Genomic DNA, 22,650 nt, shown 5'->3' with positions numbered 1-22,650 from the left:
AGAAGGGGAGAGAAAGAATGATTGGGAAGTTAGGGTTAATGGGTTATTGAATTTTCAATCATACGAACGAAAAATTAACTATTAGATATAAAAAGAAAACTAAAAGAACATATGAGACATATGTTTTAATTATTAACATGATATAAAATTATTATCAATAATGATAATTATAAGATCTAAATTTTCATTGAATTTTTAATTATATTAATTTAAAATTTACCATTAAATATTAAAAAAAAAAAATTCACTAGTGATCCACCCTCGAGAAAGTTGGTAAGTACTTTCCAAATTTTATGATTTTTATTGTAAAAAAAAAAAAAAAGAAAAACCTTTAAAAGCTTTGAAATATCATCTAATCACTTAGAATCTTTTATATTTATAAAATGGATTTTTTTATAGTATTAAAAATTGTTTTTTAGTATCATATATTAAAAAAGGGTGTAAGATCTTATAATAAGTTTTATTTTATTTTGATAGATCTACAATATTTTATACTTAGATCTCATTTTTCTTTTCTATTTTTTGGTAATTAAAATTGAGTACAATATAAAATTAGGATGATGGGGTGAGTTTGAGAAGGATCGTCCCATGCCAACCTAGCCCCGTTTATTCAAAATAATTTTTATTTTTATTTTATTAAAAAAATTTAAATAAGGTGAGGCGGGACCAGACAACTATACGAATTTTCCATACCTGCTCTACCTTGCCATGCTCCATTTAACTTTCTTTGAATTTTTTTTTTAAATTTATTTTAATAACATTAATTAATTTTTAAAATAAGTTTTATATATAATCGATATGGTAGAATGAGACAAAAAAAAAACTTGAACCAGTAGTCCTAGATTTAAAAAAAATTCAAAACTCATCTCTAACTTGTTTGTTTAAATTTTAAATCCTTTCTATTAAGGTTGGGACATGATGGGTACCCAAAAAAAGGACTCCATGACCATCCTTGGCAGAATAGAGTTTCCTTGTAAAATTTATTCATTAAAAAAAATGGAAACTAACAATTTCAATACGGTAAGAAGAGAAAAGGTGAAATATTTCCCCATTTTACTCTGCGTGGAACATTTTCTATAAACGAGGCGTGGCGTGGTCTTTCCGTCTCGCGTGAACCGCGGAACCGGTCCATGTGAGTCGTAAACCGTCCCGGTCCGCTGCACATTCGAAAATAGAATCACTATAAAAACCTAATCGCAGGGGCATTTTTCAGCAGTTTGATTTTGTTGTGGGTTGTGGATTGTGGATGTGGGTCGAAAGTAAGGAAGCTTCCATGGTTTTGAATACAGTTACTTCCTTTGGAGGAGGTCACAAGTAGCATTTAAATCCAATAAATCGACTCAATCTCTTCATTCTCTCAAACTCTCGAACACTGTGAGTATCTCAAATCTTTCTAGTTTATTCGGAGTGCGACTTTACCCTCTGTTTGGTCGTTGAGAAAATCGGAGAATATGTTATATTTTTCTTTCGTAAAGAGAATATGACCCCGCCTGAATTTGTCAGATGATTTCGTTAGAGACGAGTGATCGGATATTTTCGTTTTCCGCCTCGCCAAGTAGTGAAAAATGCAAGATTCCTAAATTTAATTTCGTTTATTCCCTCCATTTTCTTGGGCACCCAATCGACTTTGTTTGATCGCCGCGACATTTTCTTTTTCCTTTGTTTTTCATTCTCAAAGCTCATTTTTGTTATGATAGCCGAAATTACATTTAGGAAGCGATTGCTACCCTGATGAAGTCACGTGATTGTGAGATTAGGTTGCTTGTGTATTATCGTTAATTGTCTTTATTTTATCGTCCGGATGTCATTGCAGTCATCTTTCAGTCTTTGATGGGTTCAGTTATGATTGCAATTTTATGGTAAGATCAAAATTTGTTATATCAGTCTTGTATGATTTATATACTATTACAAGCATGCCGGTGTGTGCCTTTGCGTGCACCTTACGTTTTGAATCCTTTGGTATTTTCATAATATGATGATAACATGGATGGTTGAATCCTGCACCCATTATTGGAGTGCCTGTTGGGAGTTGGTGTGTGGTCCTCGACCCCCTTTCTTTTGGGTGGTTCAAGCGATATCACAGCATCACATGCATATAAGGCAATGTAGAGAGGTTGTTACCTTCCTCATGAAGCGCATGCAGACTTAGGTTATCCTTGTTGGTTGGCCATATTTCAATGTTTTATAGAGCAGCTTCTTTCACCTGAATTCATCCTGAGGGGATGTGACACTTTGTTTGAGGCCTTGTTTATCAATTTGTTCGGATGCAACGGATTTGTACAGTAATTAGATGGGGCTGGAAAAGCCTAAGAAGTTTTGATTGGTTGCAACTTTGATGAAGAGTCATTTTGATGCGAGAATCAAATTGATGGATCATCAAAGAGAAGGAAAGAAGGGGGGAGAGAGAGAGGGGGTGGGTGGGTGTTGTTGTTGCGTTTGGTTTGTTGGAGGATGGACATCATAATGAAATGTATGAAATGGATGAAATTAGTAGCCCATAATCTGATATATATGGTCTCGACCCCATTCCAAAAACAGGAAAAGAAATAAAAAAAGAAAGCAAAGATGTTGGCATCTTATTTAGTAAGGTTAATTTCCCCATAGGTAGATCAGATTTGATACATTTGATAAATCTTGGAATCCATTTAAACCATGTTGGTTATTACCAATGACATTCAACCATTTAAGTTTTTCTATGGTCCAATAGTTTTAACATTCTGATCCTGGGGATTCCTTCAATTTTATGGCTGTTACTACTTTTTAGAACAGAAAGAGAAAATTTAGATCTTTGACTTATGTCGCCAAAATGTTCTTATGAGAAATGTTTGTTATATCATAGCTTGATCATGAATGGTTTCCACTTTAAAATTCAAATTAGTATTTAACTTCTTAATTCTGTGTACATTTAACTGGTGCAGATTTTCCAATATTTAATAAACATGTCGTTTTCATTGACGCCTTCTAAGAGATCATATGAGCGGAGCCTTACTGATTCTAATGGGAAAGGGAAATGGCAAAAGTCAGGAGGTTTTTATTCACAAAATCAATTGTTGAAAATCTCTCCTGGTACCGTTGTTTTTCGTGTACTCTGCCCTGCTTCTAAAACTGGTAGTGTCATTGGGAAAGGTGGCACCATAATTTCACAAATACGTCAAGAAACTGGTGTAAAGGTAAGGGTTGAGGAAACTGTGTCCGGATGTGATGAGAGAGTGGTACTTATCACTGGTTCTGATAAAGACACAGAAGCTGACAATGAGCAGAGCAAAGAAGATGGTGAGGACACTAAGGCAGCTGAAGAAGTTAGTGATACAAAGGAACCTGGTGAGAATGATGAAGATAAAGAATCCGTTCCTGTGGAAGATTCACAAGTTGAAAAGGGAATTTCATCTGTGCAGAAAGCTCTTTTACTTGTTTTTGAAAGAATGGCAGAAGGAGAATCAGAGACAAATGGAGGGGATGAAGATAGTAATAAGTCTTCTACTTTTGTTGTAAGGTTACTTGTGCTTTCTAGTCAAGTGGGCTGTCTTCTGGGAAAGGGTGGCAGTGTCATCAAGCAAATGTCAGCTGAAAGTGGGGCACAGATTCGCATTCTTCCTAGGGACAAGCTTCCTCTATGTGCATCACCTTCTGATGAACTGGTTCAGGTAACTTCTGTTGATAATTTTATTTTCTCTTTCAAGATCCCTGAACTCAAAAAATACATATTGTCTAAACCTATTATAATATGGAGTCATGATTTTCATGACATGGAATGTTATTTTGGCAGTTTGATCCCACTGCTATTTAATCTGCAAATTTGCACCTATCCTAGCATTCACTCTCTTGGTTTGACACTTGAAATTTGTTGAATGCCTTGCCTCATCATTGGTTCAGTGCCTAGTTCTTAAAAGACACCTAGTTGTTGGTATATCTCTAACAAAACTGATCCTTAATTCTATATTTGATACCAGTTACACCTGTGAGTTTATTTTATTTATTTATTTATTTTTGATAAGTAAAGAGAAGTATATTAAAAAGAAAGAGGAAACACCAAACTAGTGTCCTCTAGGTATACAAAGAGTATACAAAAGCAGCCCCTCGACTCTAAACCAAGGAAGTGAGCCGAAACCCCTACCTATAACAAAAGCCTAGCCACTCAAAAAAGCTAACCAGAGACCGTGGGCTCAAAACTATAAACATCCTCACCCATGACCACAAATTACATACAAAAGAATGTTTCAACCTTTGGATTGACAACACCTCATTCCCAAAAGCCAACGAATTTCTTTCCTTCCAAACTGACCAAAATATACATAAGGGGGCCATTTTTTTGTTTCATGTTCTTCACAAGTATCCTTTTTTTGCTTAAATTTTTTGAAATTTTTTTCTTCATGTTTTTCATACCTTTCTTTCTGTGTAATTTTTTATTTAACCATTCTATTTCAAAATCAATCACAGATCACCGGGGAATTGGATGCATGTAAACAAGCTCTTCAATCTATTTCTCAACAACTTCTGGAGAATCCACCTCGGGACTATGATATAGTTTCTACCAATCCTACTGGGTCATCATCTCATTTATTTGGTCCTCCTCTTCCTAGGTCTGAAGCACAGCCACCGCCAAACTACTCTTTCCCTGCACAAGGTGCACCTTATGCTGCTGGGGTTCGTGATACCGATTATCACTCAAATACTCCCCAACTTCATAAATTTCATGAAAGTGGCATGCCTGGTCGGATGAAACCTCAGGATATTCTGACCTTCAGGTTATTGTGTCATGATGAGAGGGTGGGAGGTATAATTGGAAAGGGAGGAACCATAATTAAGAACCTTCAGAATGAGACAGGCTGTGAGATCAAAGTTTTGGATGGTGTTCCTGATTCAGAGGACCGGGTCATTTTCATTTCTGGTTCAGCGGTACAGTTTTATTTTACTTTGGATGTGCTAAGTTTCATTTTTAGCATTTTCTTTCAGTCACATTTTAGTTGCAGTATGAGGCCAAAATTTATCCACGCTGATGAAAAATTCAACTAATTTCAGCACCCAGATGATAGGATATCTCCAGCCCAAGATGCAGTTCTCCGTGTGCAGAGCAGGATAGTCAGGGCTATACCTGATAGCAAGGAGAAGACTGTGATAGCAAGGCTACTTGTGTCTTCCACTCAAATTGGTTGCCTCCTAGGGAAGGGTGGTGCCATCATAGCTGAAATGAGGAAATTATCTGGGGCTCATATACGTATATTGGGGAAGGATCAGATTCCAAAGTGCGCTTCAGAAAATGAAGAAGTAGTTCAGGTGTGCTTCTATGTTTATTTATGTTCTAACTACTGATTTTTTCAGTATGACAGTGTTGAACAATCGGTTATCACTTCTACCAAGTTTATGTCCTTTTTTTTATGTTATCATCTGGCTTGTCAAAATCTTTTCCATTTTGTTATAATAAATTTCAGTTTTTGTCTTGCTTTGACCATGTGAATTAAGACGGTATTCTTGCATGCATATGGATATCTCCTACTTTCTCATTTATAATCAACCCTAACCTTTTTAACCTTGTTTTGCTTGGTGTTTTGAACTTAAGATGAATATTTTCTGACAGATAAATGGAGAATTTGAAGCAGTTCAAGAGGCGCTTTTGCAGATAACCACTAGGTTGCGGCATCATCACTTCCGTGATGCATTTTCTGTCAACCATCCATCTAATCCTGCTTTTACAGATCAAGTACCGCCTTTTCCTCCATATTTGGCAAGGAGGGAATTTTCACCTCCTGGGATGTATTCTAATTTAGGTCCATCCTTTCATAAGTTTGATGCTGTTGGTGTCCTGCATCCACATGGTGGTTTTCATCCCCATGATGATCGAGCTCCATTTATGCACAGCATCCACAGGCTGGGCATCCCCCCTCATATTCCTGAAAGAAAGCCATCTTCTGCACCATGGGGTCACCAGGTACCGAATCCTAACTTGTGCTAATTTATGCTTTAAAGGCTGTTTCAGATTCTCTATATTACCTTCCTCTGAGTGTTCATGAAAATCCTTTGGTCATGAAAGTTTTCAAGTAATGATTCCTGTTCCTCTCTAGAGTTCATCATATGGGGCCCTCTTAGAGGGGTGTTGCTTTCTCCTTTGCCTATTGGCTCCATTTGCATATCCCTGGGTGCTTGGGTTGTGCTCCTCTTTGGTAGGCTCTATCTTAATAAAATTTCTTATTGCCTAAGAAAAAAAGAAAGAACGAAAGAAAATTTCTGCATTGATATCCTGCACAGGAGTTAGTCCTCATGGGCTTCTGTTTTCCATCTTTGGCATTTTAGTGTAACATGCTGGGAACTGTCAATATTAATTTACATAGAAGAAGCAATATTAGTAATCCCAATCAACCTATCAATATATATATATATATATATAAAATAGTAATTCCAATCAATGTAAGAGAATAAAATTCTGCAATATCTTTATGCTAGTTGTCCTGAATTTGCTTGTGTTAACTGGATTGTAGGGCCTGATTGAAGGTGGTGTCCCAATAGGATTGGCAGACTTTGCAGGAGGCCCCCAACGAAGAATACCAGGATTTGGAGGGTTAGTGTATCATAGTTTACTCTTGGTTTTAGCTTAATTGTTGTACTGTGATATCAAATTGTTTGTTGATGTCTTACTATATATATATAATAATTTCATTTTTTTTTTTTGTTTAATCTTTGTAGAGGAAGCCAACAAGCTATTATCACAAGCACCACTGTCGAAGTTGTTGTTCCTCGTTCTCTTGTTCCTTCAATTTATGGGGAGGATGGTGGATGTTTGAGACAAATCCGGCAGGTACATTCTTTGATCTGGTAATTATTCTAGGATAGAGATGCATATGCTTGTTGCATATAAAAAAGGGGGGGGGGGGGGAGGGGGTTGTCGTTTTTTTTTTTTTTTTATGGGAAAAGATGTTGACTGCTTCTTAGTAATCATATGGAATGAAGTTTCTCTAGAAAATTACCATATATGGTTTCTACATTTTCTGAGTTGTGTCTCACCTTACCAATCCATTAGCTGTTCTGTAGGCATATTTTATTATATCTTTGTGTGTCTTTGAGAATATTTATGTGCTCAATTGTTGGAAAATGTCACAATTTCCTATAATGGTTCAACTTCTCATTCCATTGGAATTCTTTAAGAGTAGAGATTCTTGTAAAAGAGATTTCCTGTTTTGACGTTCACTTATGGAAATAGGGTTTCTTGTCCATTTAGGAATTGGTTAGAATATCTTTTTGTGTATCCTAGCTCATGAGGGGAAAAGTTAGGAGAGGCCCTCCTAGGAGGTTAGTAGAGATGTGAAGGAGAGAAGGTTGATTCCTTGTGGAGCCAGGGAAACATTGGGTTATTTTTTAATTTAGGATTATGGTGGAGATTTTAGGAGGTGGGAGACGTGGGTGTGTTTGTGGACTCAGGTTTATATTCACAGTGGATTAATTTTTGCTCTTATAAGCATAAAGATTTGGATACTTTGTCAATTTACAATTTCATGTCACCATTTGCTACTGTGCCTTTTGTTCAGGTAGAATTATTTAGTATCACTTGCTGTTCAAAATTAGTGCCTTTTGAGTTTTTCTTCAACCAACCTATTAAATTTAGTCTTCACTTGAAGCCCAGAGGTCATGTGGTTGCTACTTCAACAGAAGTTGAGTGTGTATATACAATACACTCTTGATATTTTCTACTGACCACAGTTATTCACTAGAAGTGGTGAACCTTGAGAATTTCTAAAAGTTCTTTTATTGTTTCTGACAGCTTTCACTTTCTTTTTGGGAATTTTTTTTCTTTATGATAGTTCTAAATGTTCCACAAAAGAGTACCGATCTGCAATTTAAATTAGAGCTGCTATGTAATGTAGTAGCTGTCTTCACATTTTTATAGTAGCTGTAATTTTGGTGCCCAAGTTTGTGTAACAGTTATTCTGGTTCCATAACTGACCATAGTGACATATAATGGGCCATAATGACCATTAGGGGTTTTCACCATGGTTCAAAGTCGTGATATCAGTCTTGGTATCGGACCATACACAGAATATGTTATTAAGAACTCCAAAATTTTTAAGAGAATTGTTAAAATTATCATAAAAATAATATAATCACATAGACTAAAAAAATTAATAAATATATAGAGAGTGAACATAATCCATATAGTGATAGAAGGATGTTGGAATAGATTTAAAACTTTTCTATTTATCACCTCATACTAAATATTAGATAAAACTAGTAAAAAAAGAATTTATTTTTAGAAATATTTTTTTGTTAAAAAATTAATATTTTGAAAATTTAAAAAAATATTTTCAACCATTAAAAATAACTATGCATCACCTTTAAAAAGATAAATATCATTTCCTATCAAATATATTCTAAATAAAACCATTATAAAAAAAACAAGATTTTTTTTTAATTTTATTTTCATTTAAATAAATAAAATTTAAAAAATGAATATATATTTTAATATTTCTATCCATTAATTTTAAATTTTTATATTGATATTTATATTCTATTTATTTCATACAAACCTAAATATTTAAAATCCAAACAAAATCCTCTCTTTCCCATTTCAATCAAAAACCTCTCCTATTTCCCTCCACTACAGCCATTTCCTTTGTAAATACCCCTTTCCATAAAGAACCCTCTCCCATCTCTCTGCAACAAATCCATTTCTATAAAATACCCTTTTCATCTTCTTTGCACAATACTCGTTCATCTCTTAGAGGCATCACTCCATGGTTCCCATTTCTCTGCAATATATCCATTTCTCTTATCTCTCCATGGTATCCATTTCTCTACAACATAACCATTTCTCACATCTCTCCATGATACCCATTTCTCTGAAAATTCCCATTACACCTCTCAAAGGCATTAAATTAGAGATAAATTAGCCATATGAGGATGTAAAAGCTTTGGTTTGAAGGATGAAGATGCAAATCGAGATTGAGGCTTTGAACTTTCCTTCCAAAGTTCTTCATTTTGATAGTTTTTTATTTTCTCCATTGATTTTGACTTAGTTATCGGTTTTGTATTGGTCATGGCTGAGGTGGATACAACTCGGTTGAGATTAGTATGATTTTCAACCCTGGTTTCCACTGTCGATGTTTCCTTTCTTTCCAAGCCTATTTTGGTGTTTTCTAGTCTATTTATATTAATTTTGAGTTGAAAAAACACGATTCACGACTTACCTTCATGTCATTTGCTAGAGGTTTCCTGTCAATGTGCTATCCTTCATTTTTTCTTAGTTGACAAACCTACTTTTGTTGCATTCCTTGCCCAAGTTATTTGTGGTATGGGTGGGAAACTCAGGGGGTAAAGGAGGGGTATGGGGTTGGGTTGTGGAAAACAATAAGGAAGGATTGGAGTATCATGAGTTCTAGGTGTTCCTTTACCGTGGGTAATGGGCGGAAGGTACTTTCTTGGAAGGATAGGTGGTGCGGGGATAACCTATTGTGTGTGTTGTTTCCTTCATTATTTGCTTTGTTTGTTTCTAAGGATGTGTGGGTGACAGATGTTTGGAATTCTTTTGTTGAAAGGGAGAGCAAGGGTTGGAATCCTTATTTCTCTAGATCTTGTAATGATTGGATGGTGGTTTGCATGGAAAGTTTTCTAGCTCCTTTGCAGGGGCAACGAGTTTGTAGGGATGTGGAAGATTCTTTGATTTGGTCAGTGACAGAGTGGCAAGCTTACAGTGAAGTCCCTTTACAATGTTTTGGAACCAAACTTGGGTGGGTCTTTTCCAACGAGTGGAATTTGGATTTTGTGGGTCCAACCAAAAGTTTGTTTTTTTGCTTAGGAGATTGTGTGGGGTAAAGTTCTAACCTTGTATCAACTTCAGAGACGAGGTTGGTCTTTAGCAAATTGGTGTTTTATGGGAGTTGATTTTTGTACTTTTTGCGGTGTCTTGGATGCTTTCTTCATCGGTTAAAGATACTTTGTTGGGTTGACATGATTCTTTTGTAGGCAAAAAGTGAAAGAAGGTTTGGCAAGCCTTTGTGTTTGTTTTGAACGGTGTGGAAGGTCAGGAGCACCATTGCTTTCTACAATGATGTTTTTTCTCTTCAAAAGCTAAAAAGGGAGTTTGTTTGTTTTCTGTGATTTGAGTTTGAGTTATTTGTAGATGAGCGCCCATCGACTTTAGTAAGTTTTTTGAATGGTTGGGTACTTGTTGAGATTGTTGAGGTTCATTTTGCACTCTATTGGTTGAGCTTCATTGGTGAAGGGAGGTTTGTTTTCTTGTGTACCTTGGACTGTTTTTCTGGTGGCTCTTTTCTTTAATCCGAGTCTTTATTTATAAAAAAAAATGTCAATTTTGGGATGAAAAAACAAGATGCTCAACTTATCTTGATATTGTATTCTAGGCTTGCCAGTTCATTTTCTAACCTCTTGTTTTTCTTTTTTGAAGCCCTTTTTTGTGGTGTGCTTTCACCATGTTCTGCCTATGATTAATTGTGAGCTGAGAAACAAGGAAACGATTTTCTTCAATCAGATCCTTAATCCTTAAGACATGGTTATCTATATCAAATGGGTTGACCAAGTAGTTCATTATTAACATCTATTGAACAGGCTGAAGAGGTGGTCTTCAATTTTGATTGCACTTTTGCAGAACTGATAACCCTAGATCTCACTTTCAAAAGATATTGTGTTGGTAATTAATTTTTAATTAAAACAACACTATAACCTTATGACTTGACCAAATCTATTAATCCATAATAAGATTTTAGCATTGCTTATTCAGTTTTGGCATGCACTGGTTTTTGTTGAAAATTTTCCATTTGAAACCTGCTCCTAGTAATTTCCCTATGATCTTTTGGAGATGTACATAAATGAGTTCAATGGTTTCTATTTACCTTCTTTTCTTTTCTAGAAATTTCCTTACTTTATTTTAATGCTCTTTGGAATTAGTGAAAAAAATTAGCAGAAGGACCAACTTCATTCAAGTTCCAATGTATATTTTTCCTGTCTCCACAAATTGCATTATTATTCCCCTAGAGATAACATGTTTTACTTCTAACTTTCATGCTTTTCCTTATTCTGGTTAATAATTATGATCATAGTCATTGATCAATAGCTTGATCAAAACCCTGTATGATAAAGTAACCAATACCATTTCAGATTTCTGATGCAAAAATTACCATTACTGAGCCTAAACCTGGAGCATCAGAAACTGTGATTATAATATCTGGGACGCCTGAGCAGACCCATGCTGCACAGAGTCTTATTCAAGCATTTGTGTTAAGTGAGACGGAATCGCCTTGATATTTCTTATTGAGGTAACATTTTCCATCTTCTTGTATTTGTACATCATTGCTGAATGCATTCGTATACTCAATAGGCACAGAAACTAGTGTATGTTTTGTTTGCTTGTATTATCATCGGTAGCATTTGTTAGAAATTACTTCTTCCCTCTCATAGTTTCTAGGAGTTAATCTAATATTTGTTGCTTAATTGGTGCTCTTTAAATCTTGATATCTCAACTGCAGATTATGACGATTGCAGAACGAGAGAATACTAGTTTGCAGTTTTGTGAGTACCGCTGAACTTAATACTAGGGACAGTCTCAAACTTTGCAGATTCCTCTGACCACTCATGGACATTCCGCTTCAATTTTACTGGATGTCTTATTTAAGTGTTCAATATTGTGCCTTTAGTGCCCATGAATTGAAAGCCGAATTTTACCTTTTTCCCTCAATGTTTGGATTGAATGAGGACTTATGAAGGGCTGTGAAGATGTTATATCAATGCCAACCTGTACTTGTGCCCATGCACATGCATGTGTGCATGCATGTGTTTGTGAAAATTTTTCTTTATTGGATAAGTTGACCTCAAAAAGTTAGTTTCTGGCAATGCATTCTTAGATTTCCAATTGAAGTTTAATCTACTCTCTTCTGATTCTAAAATTTCTTTCAGAAAGCTCCCTGATTACTATATTTGGCTTTGGTGTTAAATATTTGGAGATTCTTTTCACTTTGCAAGCCTGGACATGCACAAAATCATCCTTCTTGGACATGATTTTACAAAGTAGAATTAAATATCCAGGGTTAAACGAATGGGTTGAAACTCAATGTAAGAATGGTAAAATGGGTGATCTAGGTGAAGTTATTGCTTTATAATCTGGTATCTTTGAATATAATGATTTTAACTGGAGTTGCTTTGATTCTCTTTTCTGTGTTTTTTATTGTAGAATTGCCTGGTATGCTTCAAAGTTAATGACTTGATTTGGAGTTGATCTCATTCAGAAGCTATATTATGTGTACTTATGTAGATTGGTTAGAATATGCATAGATAAGATGTCAATGTCTATAATAGATTTTGTTGATTGAACAGGGTTCTTAGTAAGGGGAGGGAGTTGGTTTTTGTTTCTTTCTTCTTGTTCTCTTCCATTTGGTGTGCCATTTTGCTTTCCTATCAAAAAGCTTGATTTTCTAGTTTGCCATAATATTAAGTTTGCCCTTCTCCTTAAGGATTGCAATCCATACTGTATCATTATAGTCTGTACTTTCCCTTGCTTAAAGAGGCCTTATTGTGGCTTTTAAGGCCATTCTACCCATCTAAGGAGTAACTAGAGGTAATTTGAATCATGTTGGAGGTTTCTACATGTAGGAACTTGACAAAATATTCTGTTATGAACAGCCTTGCAGTTGTTTAATCCATATGGAAAGGCTAACTAGCTGAGTGCAATTTCACCTCCAAAAAAGAAGTGATGCATTTTCCATGTTTGTATTGAACTTTTGCTTTGAAAGTGTGTTTTCAAATGGTCGTGCTTAAATCTAACGAGCTATCCTAGATACTAGAGTCTGGGATTTGAAGTATCAGTCCAGGAGGATGTATCTGCATCAATAAGCAGTTGAGTCTTTAGTGTGTGTGAATTTGATTGATTGGTTAGATGGTACTCTTTTGTGTAAATGCTCAAGCTACTAGAAATACTTACAACACAGAAGAACATGCATGAGAAAAAAATCCTATTCTTTTCATTATGAATTACTCATAGGCAAGGCTACTTAGTTGTTGGCTTAAACCAAGTTGAAATTAGTCTCCATTAAGAATTGAACTTGGACCATTTCACAAACCCTCCCCAACCCTTTACCACTTGAGCCAGGCCTCAAGGGCTCATTTTGAGTGCTTTATATGTATTTTTCCATGTGCTAGCTATATCATGTGGATATCATCTTATATGGCAACCTTTAGTATCCACTTTAGTAATTGGCTGCTACCAAGCCTATAGAACACCACTGATGAGAACTAAGTTTATAACATAACTACAGGGGGTAGCATGGTTGCTAAAATTGAAATTGATAGGAGACCATATAGGGATTATATATGTCATTTTTTATATAGCTATATTTTTGTCCCTCTTGGGACTTGAACTTGGAACCTCTAGCAAGCTCCTCCCTAACCCCCTTTTACCACTTAGCCAGGCCTCAAGGGCCATATATGTCATGTTTGATTTGCGTTTTTTTTTCTCTATTGCTTGATGTTTGTGATGCTGTTGGAGTAATGACAGGAAACATAAGCTACTATTTCTTTGAATTTATAGTGGTCTATGTTTAATGATTATTGGTAAAAATGGAGAAAGAAAAAAGGCAAAATGAACTTTTAAGCAACTCTGTTAAATGACCTTGTTTTCATAATATTGGTGGTGTATTTATGATCACTGTTGCAATGGATGCAGTTCTCGACAATGTTTAATAGTGCAGTCGATTAAGATTGTTTTCAGGTTTTGCATTGTCAATGGCCTATGCATTGCTTTTCTGGTTGGACTCTGGCTAGATATTGATTCGGTATTGCTTTTCTTGTTTTTTTTCTAATTTTCACCATTCCATATTCTATGATTAGTGATTTGCTTCTCCTTTGTTGTGAAGAGAATTGTTATTACTGTCTCCTAAAATAAAGTTTATCTTCATTCTTTTTATCATGTGGAGTGATTTTAGACGATGAAGCTCATCTACAATGAACAAGTTCCTGAAGGATTGACAGTTTTATACCTGCAACCTATACCTAAAACAACCACCCTCCTTTTTATCAGTTTTTGATTGGCCAGGAAAAAACATGTGCTCAGGTTATGCTTTTCTTCTGCCATCAACCATATTTCTTATAAGCAAATGTTTATGAAGTGAACACAGCTGAAATTAGGACATTGAGGTAGATAGAGTAACCAAGTCAAGAAAGGAAATAACTAGAATTAATTCACTCATGAGAGGGCATTTCAAGTTAAACCTGCTTCAAAGATGGGAGGAATGACAAAATCTGAGTGCTTCAATGCTTTGGGAAATAATCTGTTTATGACTGCCGGGACTTGGAAATAAATAAATTGTTTGATATTGAAGTAGTATTCAGAGAGAATATATGGTCTATTTACTTTGCCTGCTAAGACTATTGAACATGACTTGCTTTAGATTGATGTATTTCAATTGACTGTTCCTGAAACTGCTTAAATTGTGATCTGCTATCACGAACTCCTTTTTTCCTGTTTGTTGATCTTATAAAATTGATGTATATACTTGAGCCTTGGTTCATGTTTTGTCATTGCCAGCTTAACTTACAGGATAGCTACTGTATGATAAATGGACTTCACTTAGATGCAATGCTGAACTGCTTAGGTCCCACTGGATAGGCGACTCATATCCTTAAAACATATGGTTGGTTGTTCCTGTTTAGCTGGAAGGGCTTCTCTACTACTGGCTGCACAACCAAATGCCAGGATGACTGATTTCCTGAAGGCGGCAGTCCAAATTGGTCATCTGACCATTCTATTTGAGAAACAAAATACATCCAAACTGCCTAGATAATTATATTCTAAAAATATCTCAATTTCTGGACAAAAATATAGTGAATATACTGACTACTCATTCCTGAGTTTGGAAAGGCTTGTATTTCTCTATTTCCTTGATCAGGCCTTGAATAGATCCAGCAGCAGCAACAACTGACACCATCAAGCAAGTCCAACTCAATATTTTCAGCCATGTCCATGTGAAAGAAAATTTGGGAATTTTGGTTCTTGCAATGTGCATCTCAATAGGGAAGTATACTGTCAATGGCCAAAATGAAGCGGCCCCCAGGAAGCCCATGACTTCATTGAAAAATGGGAATAACATGGCTAGTACTGCTGTAACTATAACATATACTGTTCTCCACACCAGCCTGAAGAGGTTCAGATAGTAGATGCCGTATAGCGGAACATCAATGCAGTGTTCTGTCGTGATGAATTTGCTTTCAGGCCAACGCTTGTTGCACCACTTCTCCACAAATCCGAATACAGGCTGACAGAAAACCTGCGTGGTAATCGTGTTAAAAATGTGAGATGGAATCCCAAACCTCATTTGAATTGCAACAACGCCCACCATCACATTTTTTTAATGAGCTTTTACCTGGTAAGCCCCAATTAGATGGATTGCGATGAACACATTAGCAAGGTCAATTAACCAAAAGGGTTCGAAGAAACCAAATCCGGTGAGGAAATTTCCTGGTGCATCATTCCCGAACGCTGCATAACCAACACAACCGCATAGGACATAGAATAGGCTGGTGGTTGAGATGCCCGCAAAAGTAGCTTTCTTCATCACTTTGTTCTCCGGGGGGCTTGATTTTAGCGTATCCTGCAGTTCACATGGTTTAGTCTATAGACACTCACAGTTTCAATTTACAATCGATTATATAGCTGAACTTTTATATGTTAGGCTAGCATGATAAGCTTAATGGCATGGATGTCAAGTCTTATTTCTGAGCCTGATGGAAGAAAACGTCCCGGCGCCTAATAGGTTCTATAATACTCCATGGATTCTAACCTGACCCAGGCTTACATGTAATAAAATTGCGGCCAAACTCTGGAATACCTCAAGCCTTTATTGAAGGCAACCACGGGGGGGCCCGGGAAATTGGATACGCGTCTGAGTGTAGAAAGGCTTCTTAATGTGACATACTGGAAAGTGTCCACGAGAATCAATCCACAACCTTTAAGATGTGACAATAGGTTTCTGACAAATGTATATTTTATATGATACACATACTGATACTGCATAGAGGAAGATAAAAAGTGAAATGCCAACACGTTCAATGGCCCAAAATCTAGACGGATGTGGTCCAGTTTTAGACGGGTGTTGGAAGAGGAATATTACTCCTTATGTGCAGTTGAGACCAGTGAACCGGTAATAAAGACAATTTCCTTAAGCTTTTATTGGTGGTCTTGCGTCTGTGTCATGACAGCGTGGGCACGTGGATGTAATCTGGACCTAATCTATCCACCGGGAATATTATAGGGTGGGGGGCGTGGGGGCGCGGGTGGGGGCTCAAGCTACCTTTTCTTCTGGTGTGTCAACTTTCAATCCTGCCCTCCAATCAACACAAAACTACCAGAGAAATTTTAAAAAATCCTTGGGCCAGCAAACTCTATGGCGATTACATATCAATCCAACGGATCATTCATGTTTTTAAGCATCAAAACACACTTTAGGAACCATTCATGTTGCTATTTTACTGGCTAGCCTTTCTAAGAATACATGAATACCAAAAGAATTTAAAACCAAATGAAGGTTTGGGTGCTGAAGAAGTATGTAATGTAGCACGCGATTGAATACATATCAATAAAAAAACATCAGCATATGCGGAGTGCAGCAGTAGAGTCAGTGAGGTAGGTCGTGTGTCATATGAAAATTTAATCAGGCACGCATCTCAAGAAGGCATCACATCATAATCTCCAGAAATTAAGACACACAAGTGACACAACCCAGCATGCATGCTCCATTATTATGCTGTATGTCCATAACATACACACTGATATTAGGTATTAAAGAGTATGAGGGTTTGCATGCTTGCCTGTATCTCGACGAGGACGGTGGAGTATGCGTAAGCAAAAGCAATATTTCCGATGGACTCGAAGGTTCTCCAAACCTTCTCTGAGCTTGACAAGTCCACTCCAACTGTCCTTCCTGTTAACGTTGTCCTTGCATGCGCCCCTCCTTCATGTTTATCCATCACCATGTACTTATATTATAGTTTTTATATATTGAAAATGAAAATTGAAACTGCTCTATGAAACCAAAACAAGTTTCTGTGTATTAGTTTTATTGTTCAGGATTAGAATTGATCATATATAAAGTACTCCTTCAGTACCTGCAACCCTGGCAATGGAGAGTCCGATGCCTATAGAGGCATAACTGAAAGACATGACAGCTGCGAGAATAGAGAGCCATGACAGCTTGTGAAAGTTTGGTATTTGGCTCAGAACGATCTGGATGCAGGCGAAGATGATCATGTAAGGGTAGTCTGACGGGTTGCACTTCGCCTGATGGCCGTGCTTGTGGTAACAGTTTGACCGTCGTACGGCACTGATTAATTATGAGACAGGGGCAAAGTTGGGACCAAATAATTCATTATTTCAACATTATACAGCAATTGATGAATGGGCCAGGCAAGTCAAATGTAAAACATCTGGTCATATTGTGTACTTACACCATACTGATAGAAGCCGTGATTGTGTATCCGATCGTGACCCCTATGAGATTTCCATATTGAGCGATCCCACACAGCTGAACCTTCATACCTCCTGAGAAAAGGAAAACAGTTGGGGAAAAAAAAATATAGAAATAACCCGTTTCGCATTTTCATCCGTTAGTAAGTGGCTTTCCATCCAAATGTTTGTGGTCTTGAAACCCAAGCATGTAAGTGGAATTCAAAGAAGACAAACTGAACCATATTTTGATACAGAGTAATCAAATTATTACCTAAGTTGGCTCTCACAACATCCATGTAGGTGTAGTTTCTCTTCCCAGTGATTGGATCGGGTGACCTATAACAATCGGCAAGTAGAGTGGAAGTGAAATAGGTAATGAAAGAGAACACCACGAGAACAACTGGCCCAGCTATCCAACCCAACTGAGATATGGACCATGCGAGAGACAGCACTCCAGACCCAATCACAGCAGTTATGATATGGGCACTTGCAGTTAGGAGTGTTCCTTCACGGCAAAACAAGGCAAAATCAATTAAAGAAAGATATATTACTACGACTAAGGAACATAGATATCTCAAGGTATAGAGAAATGCATACCTGTTCTTTTGAAGCGTCCATCGTCGTCCAAGTTCTTGCCTATATCTCCCTTCTCAATTGTTTCTGGGGCTTGTTCTACGAACAAGGTATTCGTGTTCAAGTTCCCAGCCATCGCTCGCTCAATCACTCTCTCGCTCTCCTCTAACTCTCTCTGGTTTTGCTTTAGAAATGGCTATTGAAGAGAGGGTTTTAAGCAAGGGGGTTAGCAGAAGTGATGGGCCAGAGGGGTACAAGACAAGAAGGTAGTGATCACTAGTGAGTTATCAAAGTCAAGATACTCTCAGCTAGCTAGTTGTTTCTGAAACTATGAGAAAAGTTAAGCAGAGGAGACCTAGCTAGCTGCAATAATATAGGGGGGAGAATGTACTAAAAAAGGTAAAATAGGGTTAGAATTTGGAAATGATTGACAGGTTCTGCACTACTAATGGCCATGGGAGATTTACTGTGTATTGGTCGAAATTTATGGTCCCCAGTTTGCCTTTTCTTTTTGGTCCATCCATTTAAACCAAAAGATTTTTGAGACAATATTCTGACTGCTGTTTAGTAGCTGTTTGGCCCCCTCACACTTGTTTACTAGCTGTTTGTTCTTATAAAAGAAAGGGAGTCGCTGTTTATTCCATAAGATTTTATTTTTTTTCATTTTTTTCTAAAATCCGACATAGGAGAGCGATGTATCGAGAGCAAAGCTTTCATTTTCTAGGCTTAGTAAATTTCTTATACCAAAATAGTTTTGACATTCTTGAGTGAGAGGTTTTTTTTTTTAAATTTCCTCGAGTTGTCTTTCGGAATAAAACGTTGATAATATCGTAGCTTAGCCGACTGTCTTCCTTCCATAAAGTTCTTTGTCATATTCGATTAAAGAATAAGATTCTTCTAATAAAATTCTGATTTGTATGAACATCACTTAATGCATCTGTCAGAGGAACACATGGGCTAACTGTGTTACAGAGAATAAGAAATGGCCCCAAAATAATTGAAGTGGATATTATTGTAGTCTTTCGGATATAGAAGAACATATTAGACTTTGAAATTCTTGGGATTTTTGACCAAGTACAACAGTTTTAAAAAATAATTCTTAAATTATTATAATAGAAAAAATAATTTCAAATCAATCATAATTTTGTCCAATAAAAGAGAAATAAATTGAAAATGAAAAATCATTTATACAATTTTAAAAAATATAAATATGAAAAATTGTTTATTGAAGAAAATAAAAAAAAAAATTAAGAAATGAGAAATCGTCTCTTGAAGAGACGATTTTTTTTATAAAAAAATAAAATAAAATCAAATAAGAAATTGTCTCTTAAAAAGATGATTTACACAATATATATATACATGAGACTCACTTAAAAAAACACTTAAGTGAAAAATTCACACTATAAAAAAAAAACAAAAAACCTTTAAAAAATCTATTTTTTTATATTTTTTATTCTATTTATACAATAATACAATTATTAAAAATATATATTATAAATTTAATTAATTTTATTTACTAAATTAAATATAAGATAAATAATATTTATATATATATTTTTTCTTTCACTTTGGATTTTTTTTTAAAAACTACTATCAATTTTATAAGAAAATTGAGTTTAAAAAAATTGTTATTAGTTTATTAAAAAAATAAAAAAACTTTAAAAATCCATTTTTCCATTCCTTATCATACTTATACAATAATACAATTATTAAAAATATATATTATAAAATTAATTAATTAAATTTATTAAATTTAATTTATAAATAATATACTAAATTTAATATAAGATAAATAATATTTATTTTTTTTTTCTTTCCTTTGGAATTAAAAAAATTTTGGTGGTGGAAATCAAGAGATGGGTCAACAATTTTGGTGTTTATCCAAGTTTTTTTGACCTAATAACCAAACAAGAAAGGGAATTTGAACAAGTCTTGTGCCAATTATTATTATTTTTGTGGTGAAAATTATCTTTTGAAGAAACGATTTTAAAAAATAATAATAATAATAAATTTTTTTATGTAAAAATCATCTTTTTAATAAATGATTTTTTATTGTTTAATTTTATATCTATATCCATAAGAGATGATTTTTCACTTAAGTTTACTTTTATTTTTATTTTTAAAATTTTTTTTTATTCAAGGACGATTTCTCGTTTCATTTATTTTGTCTTGGAAATTAAAATAGTCTTTGAAAGATACAATTTTTCACTTCTAATTTATTTCCTTGTGGAGTCTTGGACCACCATTTGGATGCACAAATTTCTCACTCATTGCCTCCTTGAAAATCCCGGTGGACATCAGATGACACTCAGCTTTCCCGGCGCGTATGGTGGGTTAAATGCCAAAAATGCGGGTATACTGATGGCTTCAAGACTTCAAGGGCCCTCACCCATCCTTCAAAGTTGTCAACAACTTCCCATCTTGTTAACAGAAGGACAATCCTCCAACTGCGTCCCTTGTTTAACCCCTAGCCATATGAGATTCCCACTGCTGGAAATACACGTAGCCTGTTATCTAGAACATATAATATTATACATATCAGGAATGGGATACACTTTTTGTCTCATTTCCATATTCCGATACCTATCTTCAGAATTGTATCCATTTCGCTAGGCTGGAAAGATGAGAATTCAAGGGCCGTGAAGAATTGAAGAACTGCATATGAATGTACAGAAGGAAGAAAGAATTTAATCATGTGAGACTAGAAAACTCCACATTTCTACTAGAAGCATTACGAACAACCGCTGAATTTATAACCACACAATTATGGGATAGATATCATGGAATAATTTTTTTTAATAACAAAAAATAAATTATTATTTTTTACATTGTCAAATGACATTTAAGTTAGAAAATTGATTTTTATTCTTAAGAAATAGAAAGCCAGGGAATAAATCCCAAATCATGGTAGCTTTCAATTAAGGTCTAAAGAAAATGATGTTTGTAGGGTTGGTTCCTTTTGTCCATACCCGCAAAATGATCACCACAAGTAAGGCTCTCCAGTGCACTGCGGCCACCGCTCGACTGTCGTTATACGGACTCTTCCATGATTCTTAATCATAATGCCGTTACTCCTGAATTTGATGTACTCCTCTCCACTAGTTATTATCGACCAACAAAACCTGAGTCAAGCAAAGACACGCCTCTATTGACGACAACATACAATTGACAGTGCATTAACGTCTTAAAATAGAAAAGGTATTGTACAAAAATTGATAACTCAGGTGTGCAACTGGGCAATTTGTATTAAATTTTAAGAATATTTATGGATATGTGCCCTCTTAATTCGTGTACTTTATTATTATATGCCACAAACAGGGTATGGAGGAGAGTTGTGCACCGTACAAGTCCCTGGGTTTTTATCAGATTTAAAGATTATTGGTTGGAACAATTTTGGGACCATTGGAAACTCACCGTGTCAAAAACCGCAACCCATCTTCAACCATGACTTTGATGTAAAACTGTTTCTTGAAAGGGGTGTGTCAACCGCCAGCAAGAGGTGCCCCGACTTTTTGACGCCCTCGCAAGCAAACAACGTCCCTACACGCTAGTTACTTGACCAAATCGAAGTCTTCCTTACTTTAATTATGCGGAGCATATGGCCAGGACCAAGACGCCAAGAAGAAGACGCCAATAGTTTGACTAGATATAAATGCGTACCGAACAATGGAACGATAACGTTGAAATATCAACATACTGGTATTTCTACTACCATACAGATTATGTTGAAAAATACACTACTATACCTATATAATATGCAAAAGTTTTCAATGTAATTTTTTTTTATTTTCAATTAGTTTTTAGTATTCTCCACAAAAATAAACAAAAAAGAATTTAAATGTGTTCTAAAAAATCATTCTATTTATAAAATAAATTCTAATTTTTTTTAAGAGAAAATGAAAAAATTGTTTCAAAGAATAATTTACATCAAAAACCCACTCTTAATCCTAATTCTATTTGTATTTAGGTTCGTTAACCGTCTTCTTCACTGAGTTGTGACAAATTACTCTTAATTTGAAGCTCTAAAAATGCCATCGTAGCCGTCAATTACTGACAGCTATTATTGGTTCTTAATGACATGTTTTTTATTTATTAATATAAAGATTGGGAGAATTATTTTTTGTAATTTACCCATTTAACCAAGTGAAACATTAAAAAGACCGGAAAAAGGAAATGATTCAAACGTTGCTGAAATTGACAAAAAAAAAAAATAATAATAATTAATACCATCCATAGGAGGCCTATAGCCTAGCACCATACCGCACTGCAAGCAGCACAAACCCCATTACCTAGCCTTATCCCTCTTTGCACAACAGCAGCAAGCACATCAAGTTCGTCAACCCATTCACCACCACCTCCTCTCTTTCATCACCAGTTCATGGTCGTCAACTTACTGTGTGTTCCAACTTAATTCCATCAACTCATTAATTTCAGTAAGGGCTGTTACATCAAATCTTTAACCTTGACAAAGAGTACAGACATTCCTCCTGATCACTGAATAGAGATGGTAGACATTTAAGCGTAGCTCTAAGTCAAGAACAATTGTTAGCTGTAGCCTGTTGTTGGGTTCACACCTAAGATTAATTGGAAGGAGAGAAGAGAGAAGCAGCCTCATGCGCTGTAAAACAGTGCAATGAATGGAT

The 22,650-nt window shown here is 35.5% G+C and overlaps 2 protein-coding genes across 3 annotated transcripts; one reads left to right on the top strand and one right to left on the bottom strand.

The window, feature by feature from the left end:
- Window positions 1-1,169: 1,169 nt before the first annotated feature.
- On the top strand, window positions 1,170-14,850 carry LOC117907673 (RNA-binding KH domain-containing protein RCF3-like). 2 transcript variants are annotated; one of them, XM_034821298.1, is made up of 9 exons: window positions 1,170-1,374; window positions 2,919-3,644; window positions 4,438-4,896; window positions 5,020-5,274; window positions 5,576-5,926; window positions 6,474-6,553; window positions 6,679-6,790; window positions 11,101-11,258; window positions 14,519-14,850. In XM_034821298.1, the coding sequence occupies exons 2-8, from the start codon at window positions 2,940-2,942 to the stop codon at window positions 11,242-11,244; spliced, it is 2,106 nt and encodes a 701-aa protein (XP_034677189.1). In that variant the 5' UTR covers window positions 1,170-1,374; window positions 2,919-2,939; the 3' UTR covers window positions 11,245-11,258; window positions 14,519-14,850. The 2 variants fall into 2 exon arrangements, with proteins under 2 accessions (XP_034677189.1, XP_034677188.1); XM_034821297.1 differs by lacking the exon at window positions 14,519-14,850 and adding an exon at window positions 11,469-14,153 and having other exon boundaries at window positions 1,171-1,374.
- Window positions 14,713-18,354, bottom strand: LOC117907674 (amino acid permease 6-like). Its single transcript, XM_034821299.1, has 7 exons — window positions 18,032-18,354; window positions 17,706-17,939; window positions 17,434-17,527; window positions 17,095-17,309; window positions 16,798-16,940; window positions 15,354-15,581; window positions 14,713-15,257 (listed from the first exon to the last, which is right to left on the bottom strand). The coding sequence occupies exons 1-7, from the start codon at window positions 18,141-18,143 to the stop codon at window positions 14,832-14,834; spliced, it is 1,452 nt and encodes a 483-aa protein (XP_034677190.1). The 5' UTR covers window positions 18,144-18,354; the 3' UTR covers window positions 14,713-14,831.
- Window positions 18,355-22,650: the final 4,296 nt, after the last annotated feature.

The sequence above is a fragment of the Vitis riparia genome, chromosome 18 (assembly GCF_004353265.1).
Source record: "Vitis riparia cultivar Riparia Gloire de Montpellier isolate 1030 chromosome 18, EGFV_Vit.rip_1.0, whole genome shotgun sequence".
NCBI lineage: Eukaryota > Viridiplantae > Streptophyta > Magnoliopsida > Vitales > Vitaceae > Vitis > Vitis riparia.
Note: the sequence above shows the minus strand (reverse complement) of the source record. Positions and strands in the feature narration are given on the sequence as shown.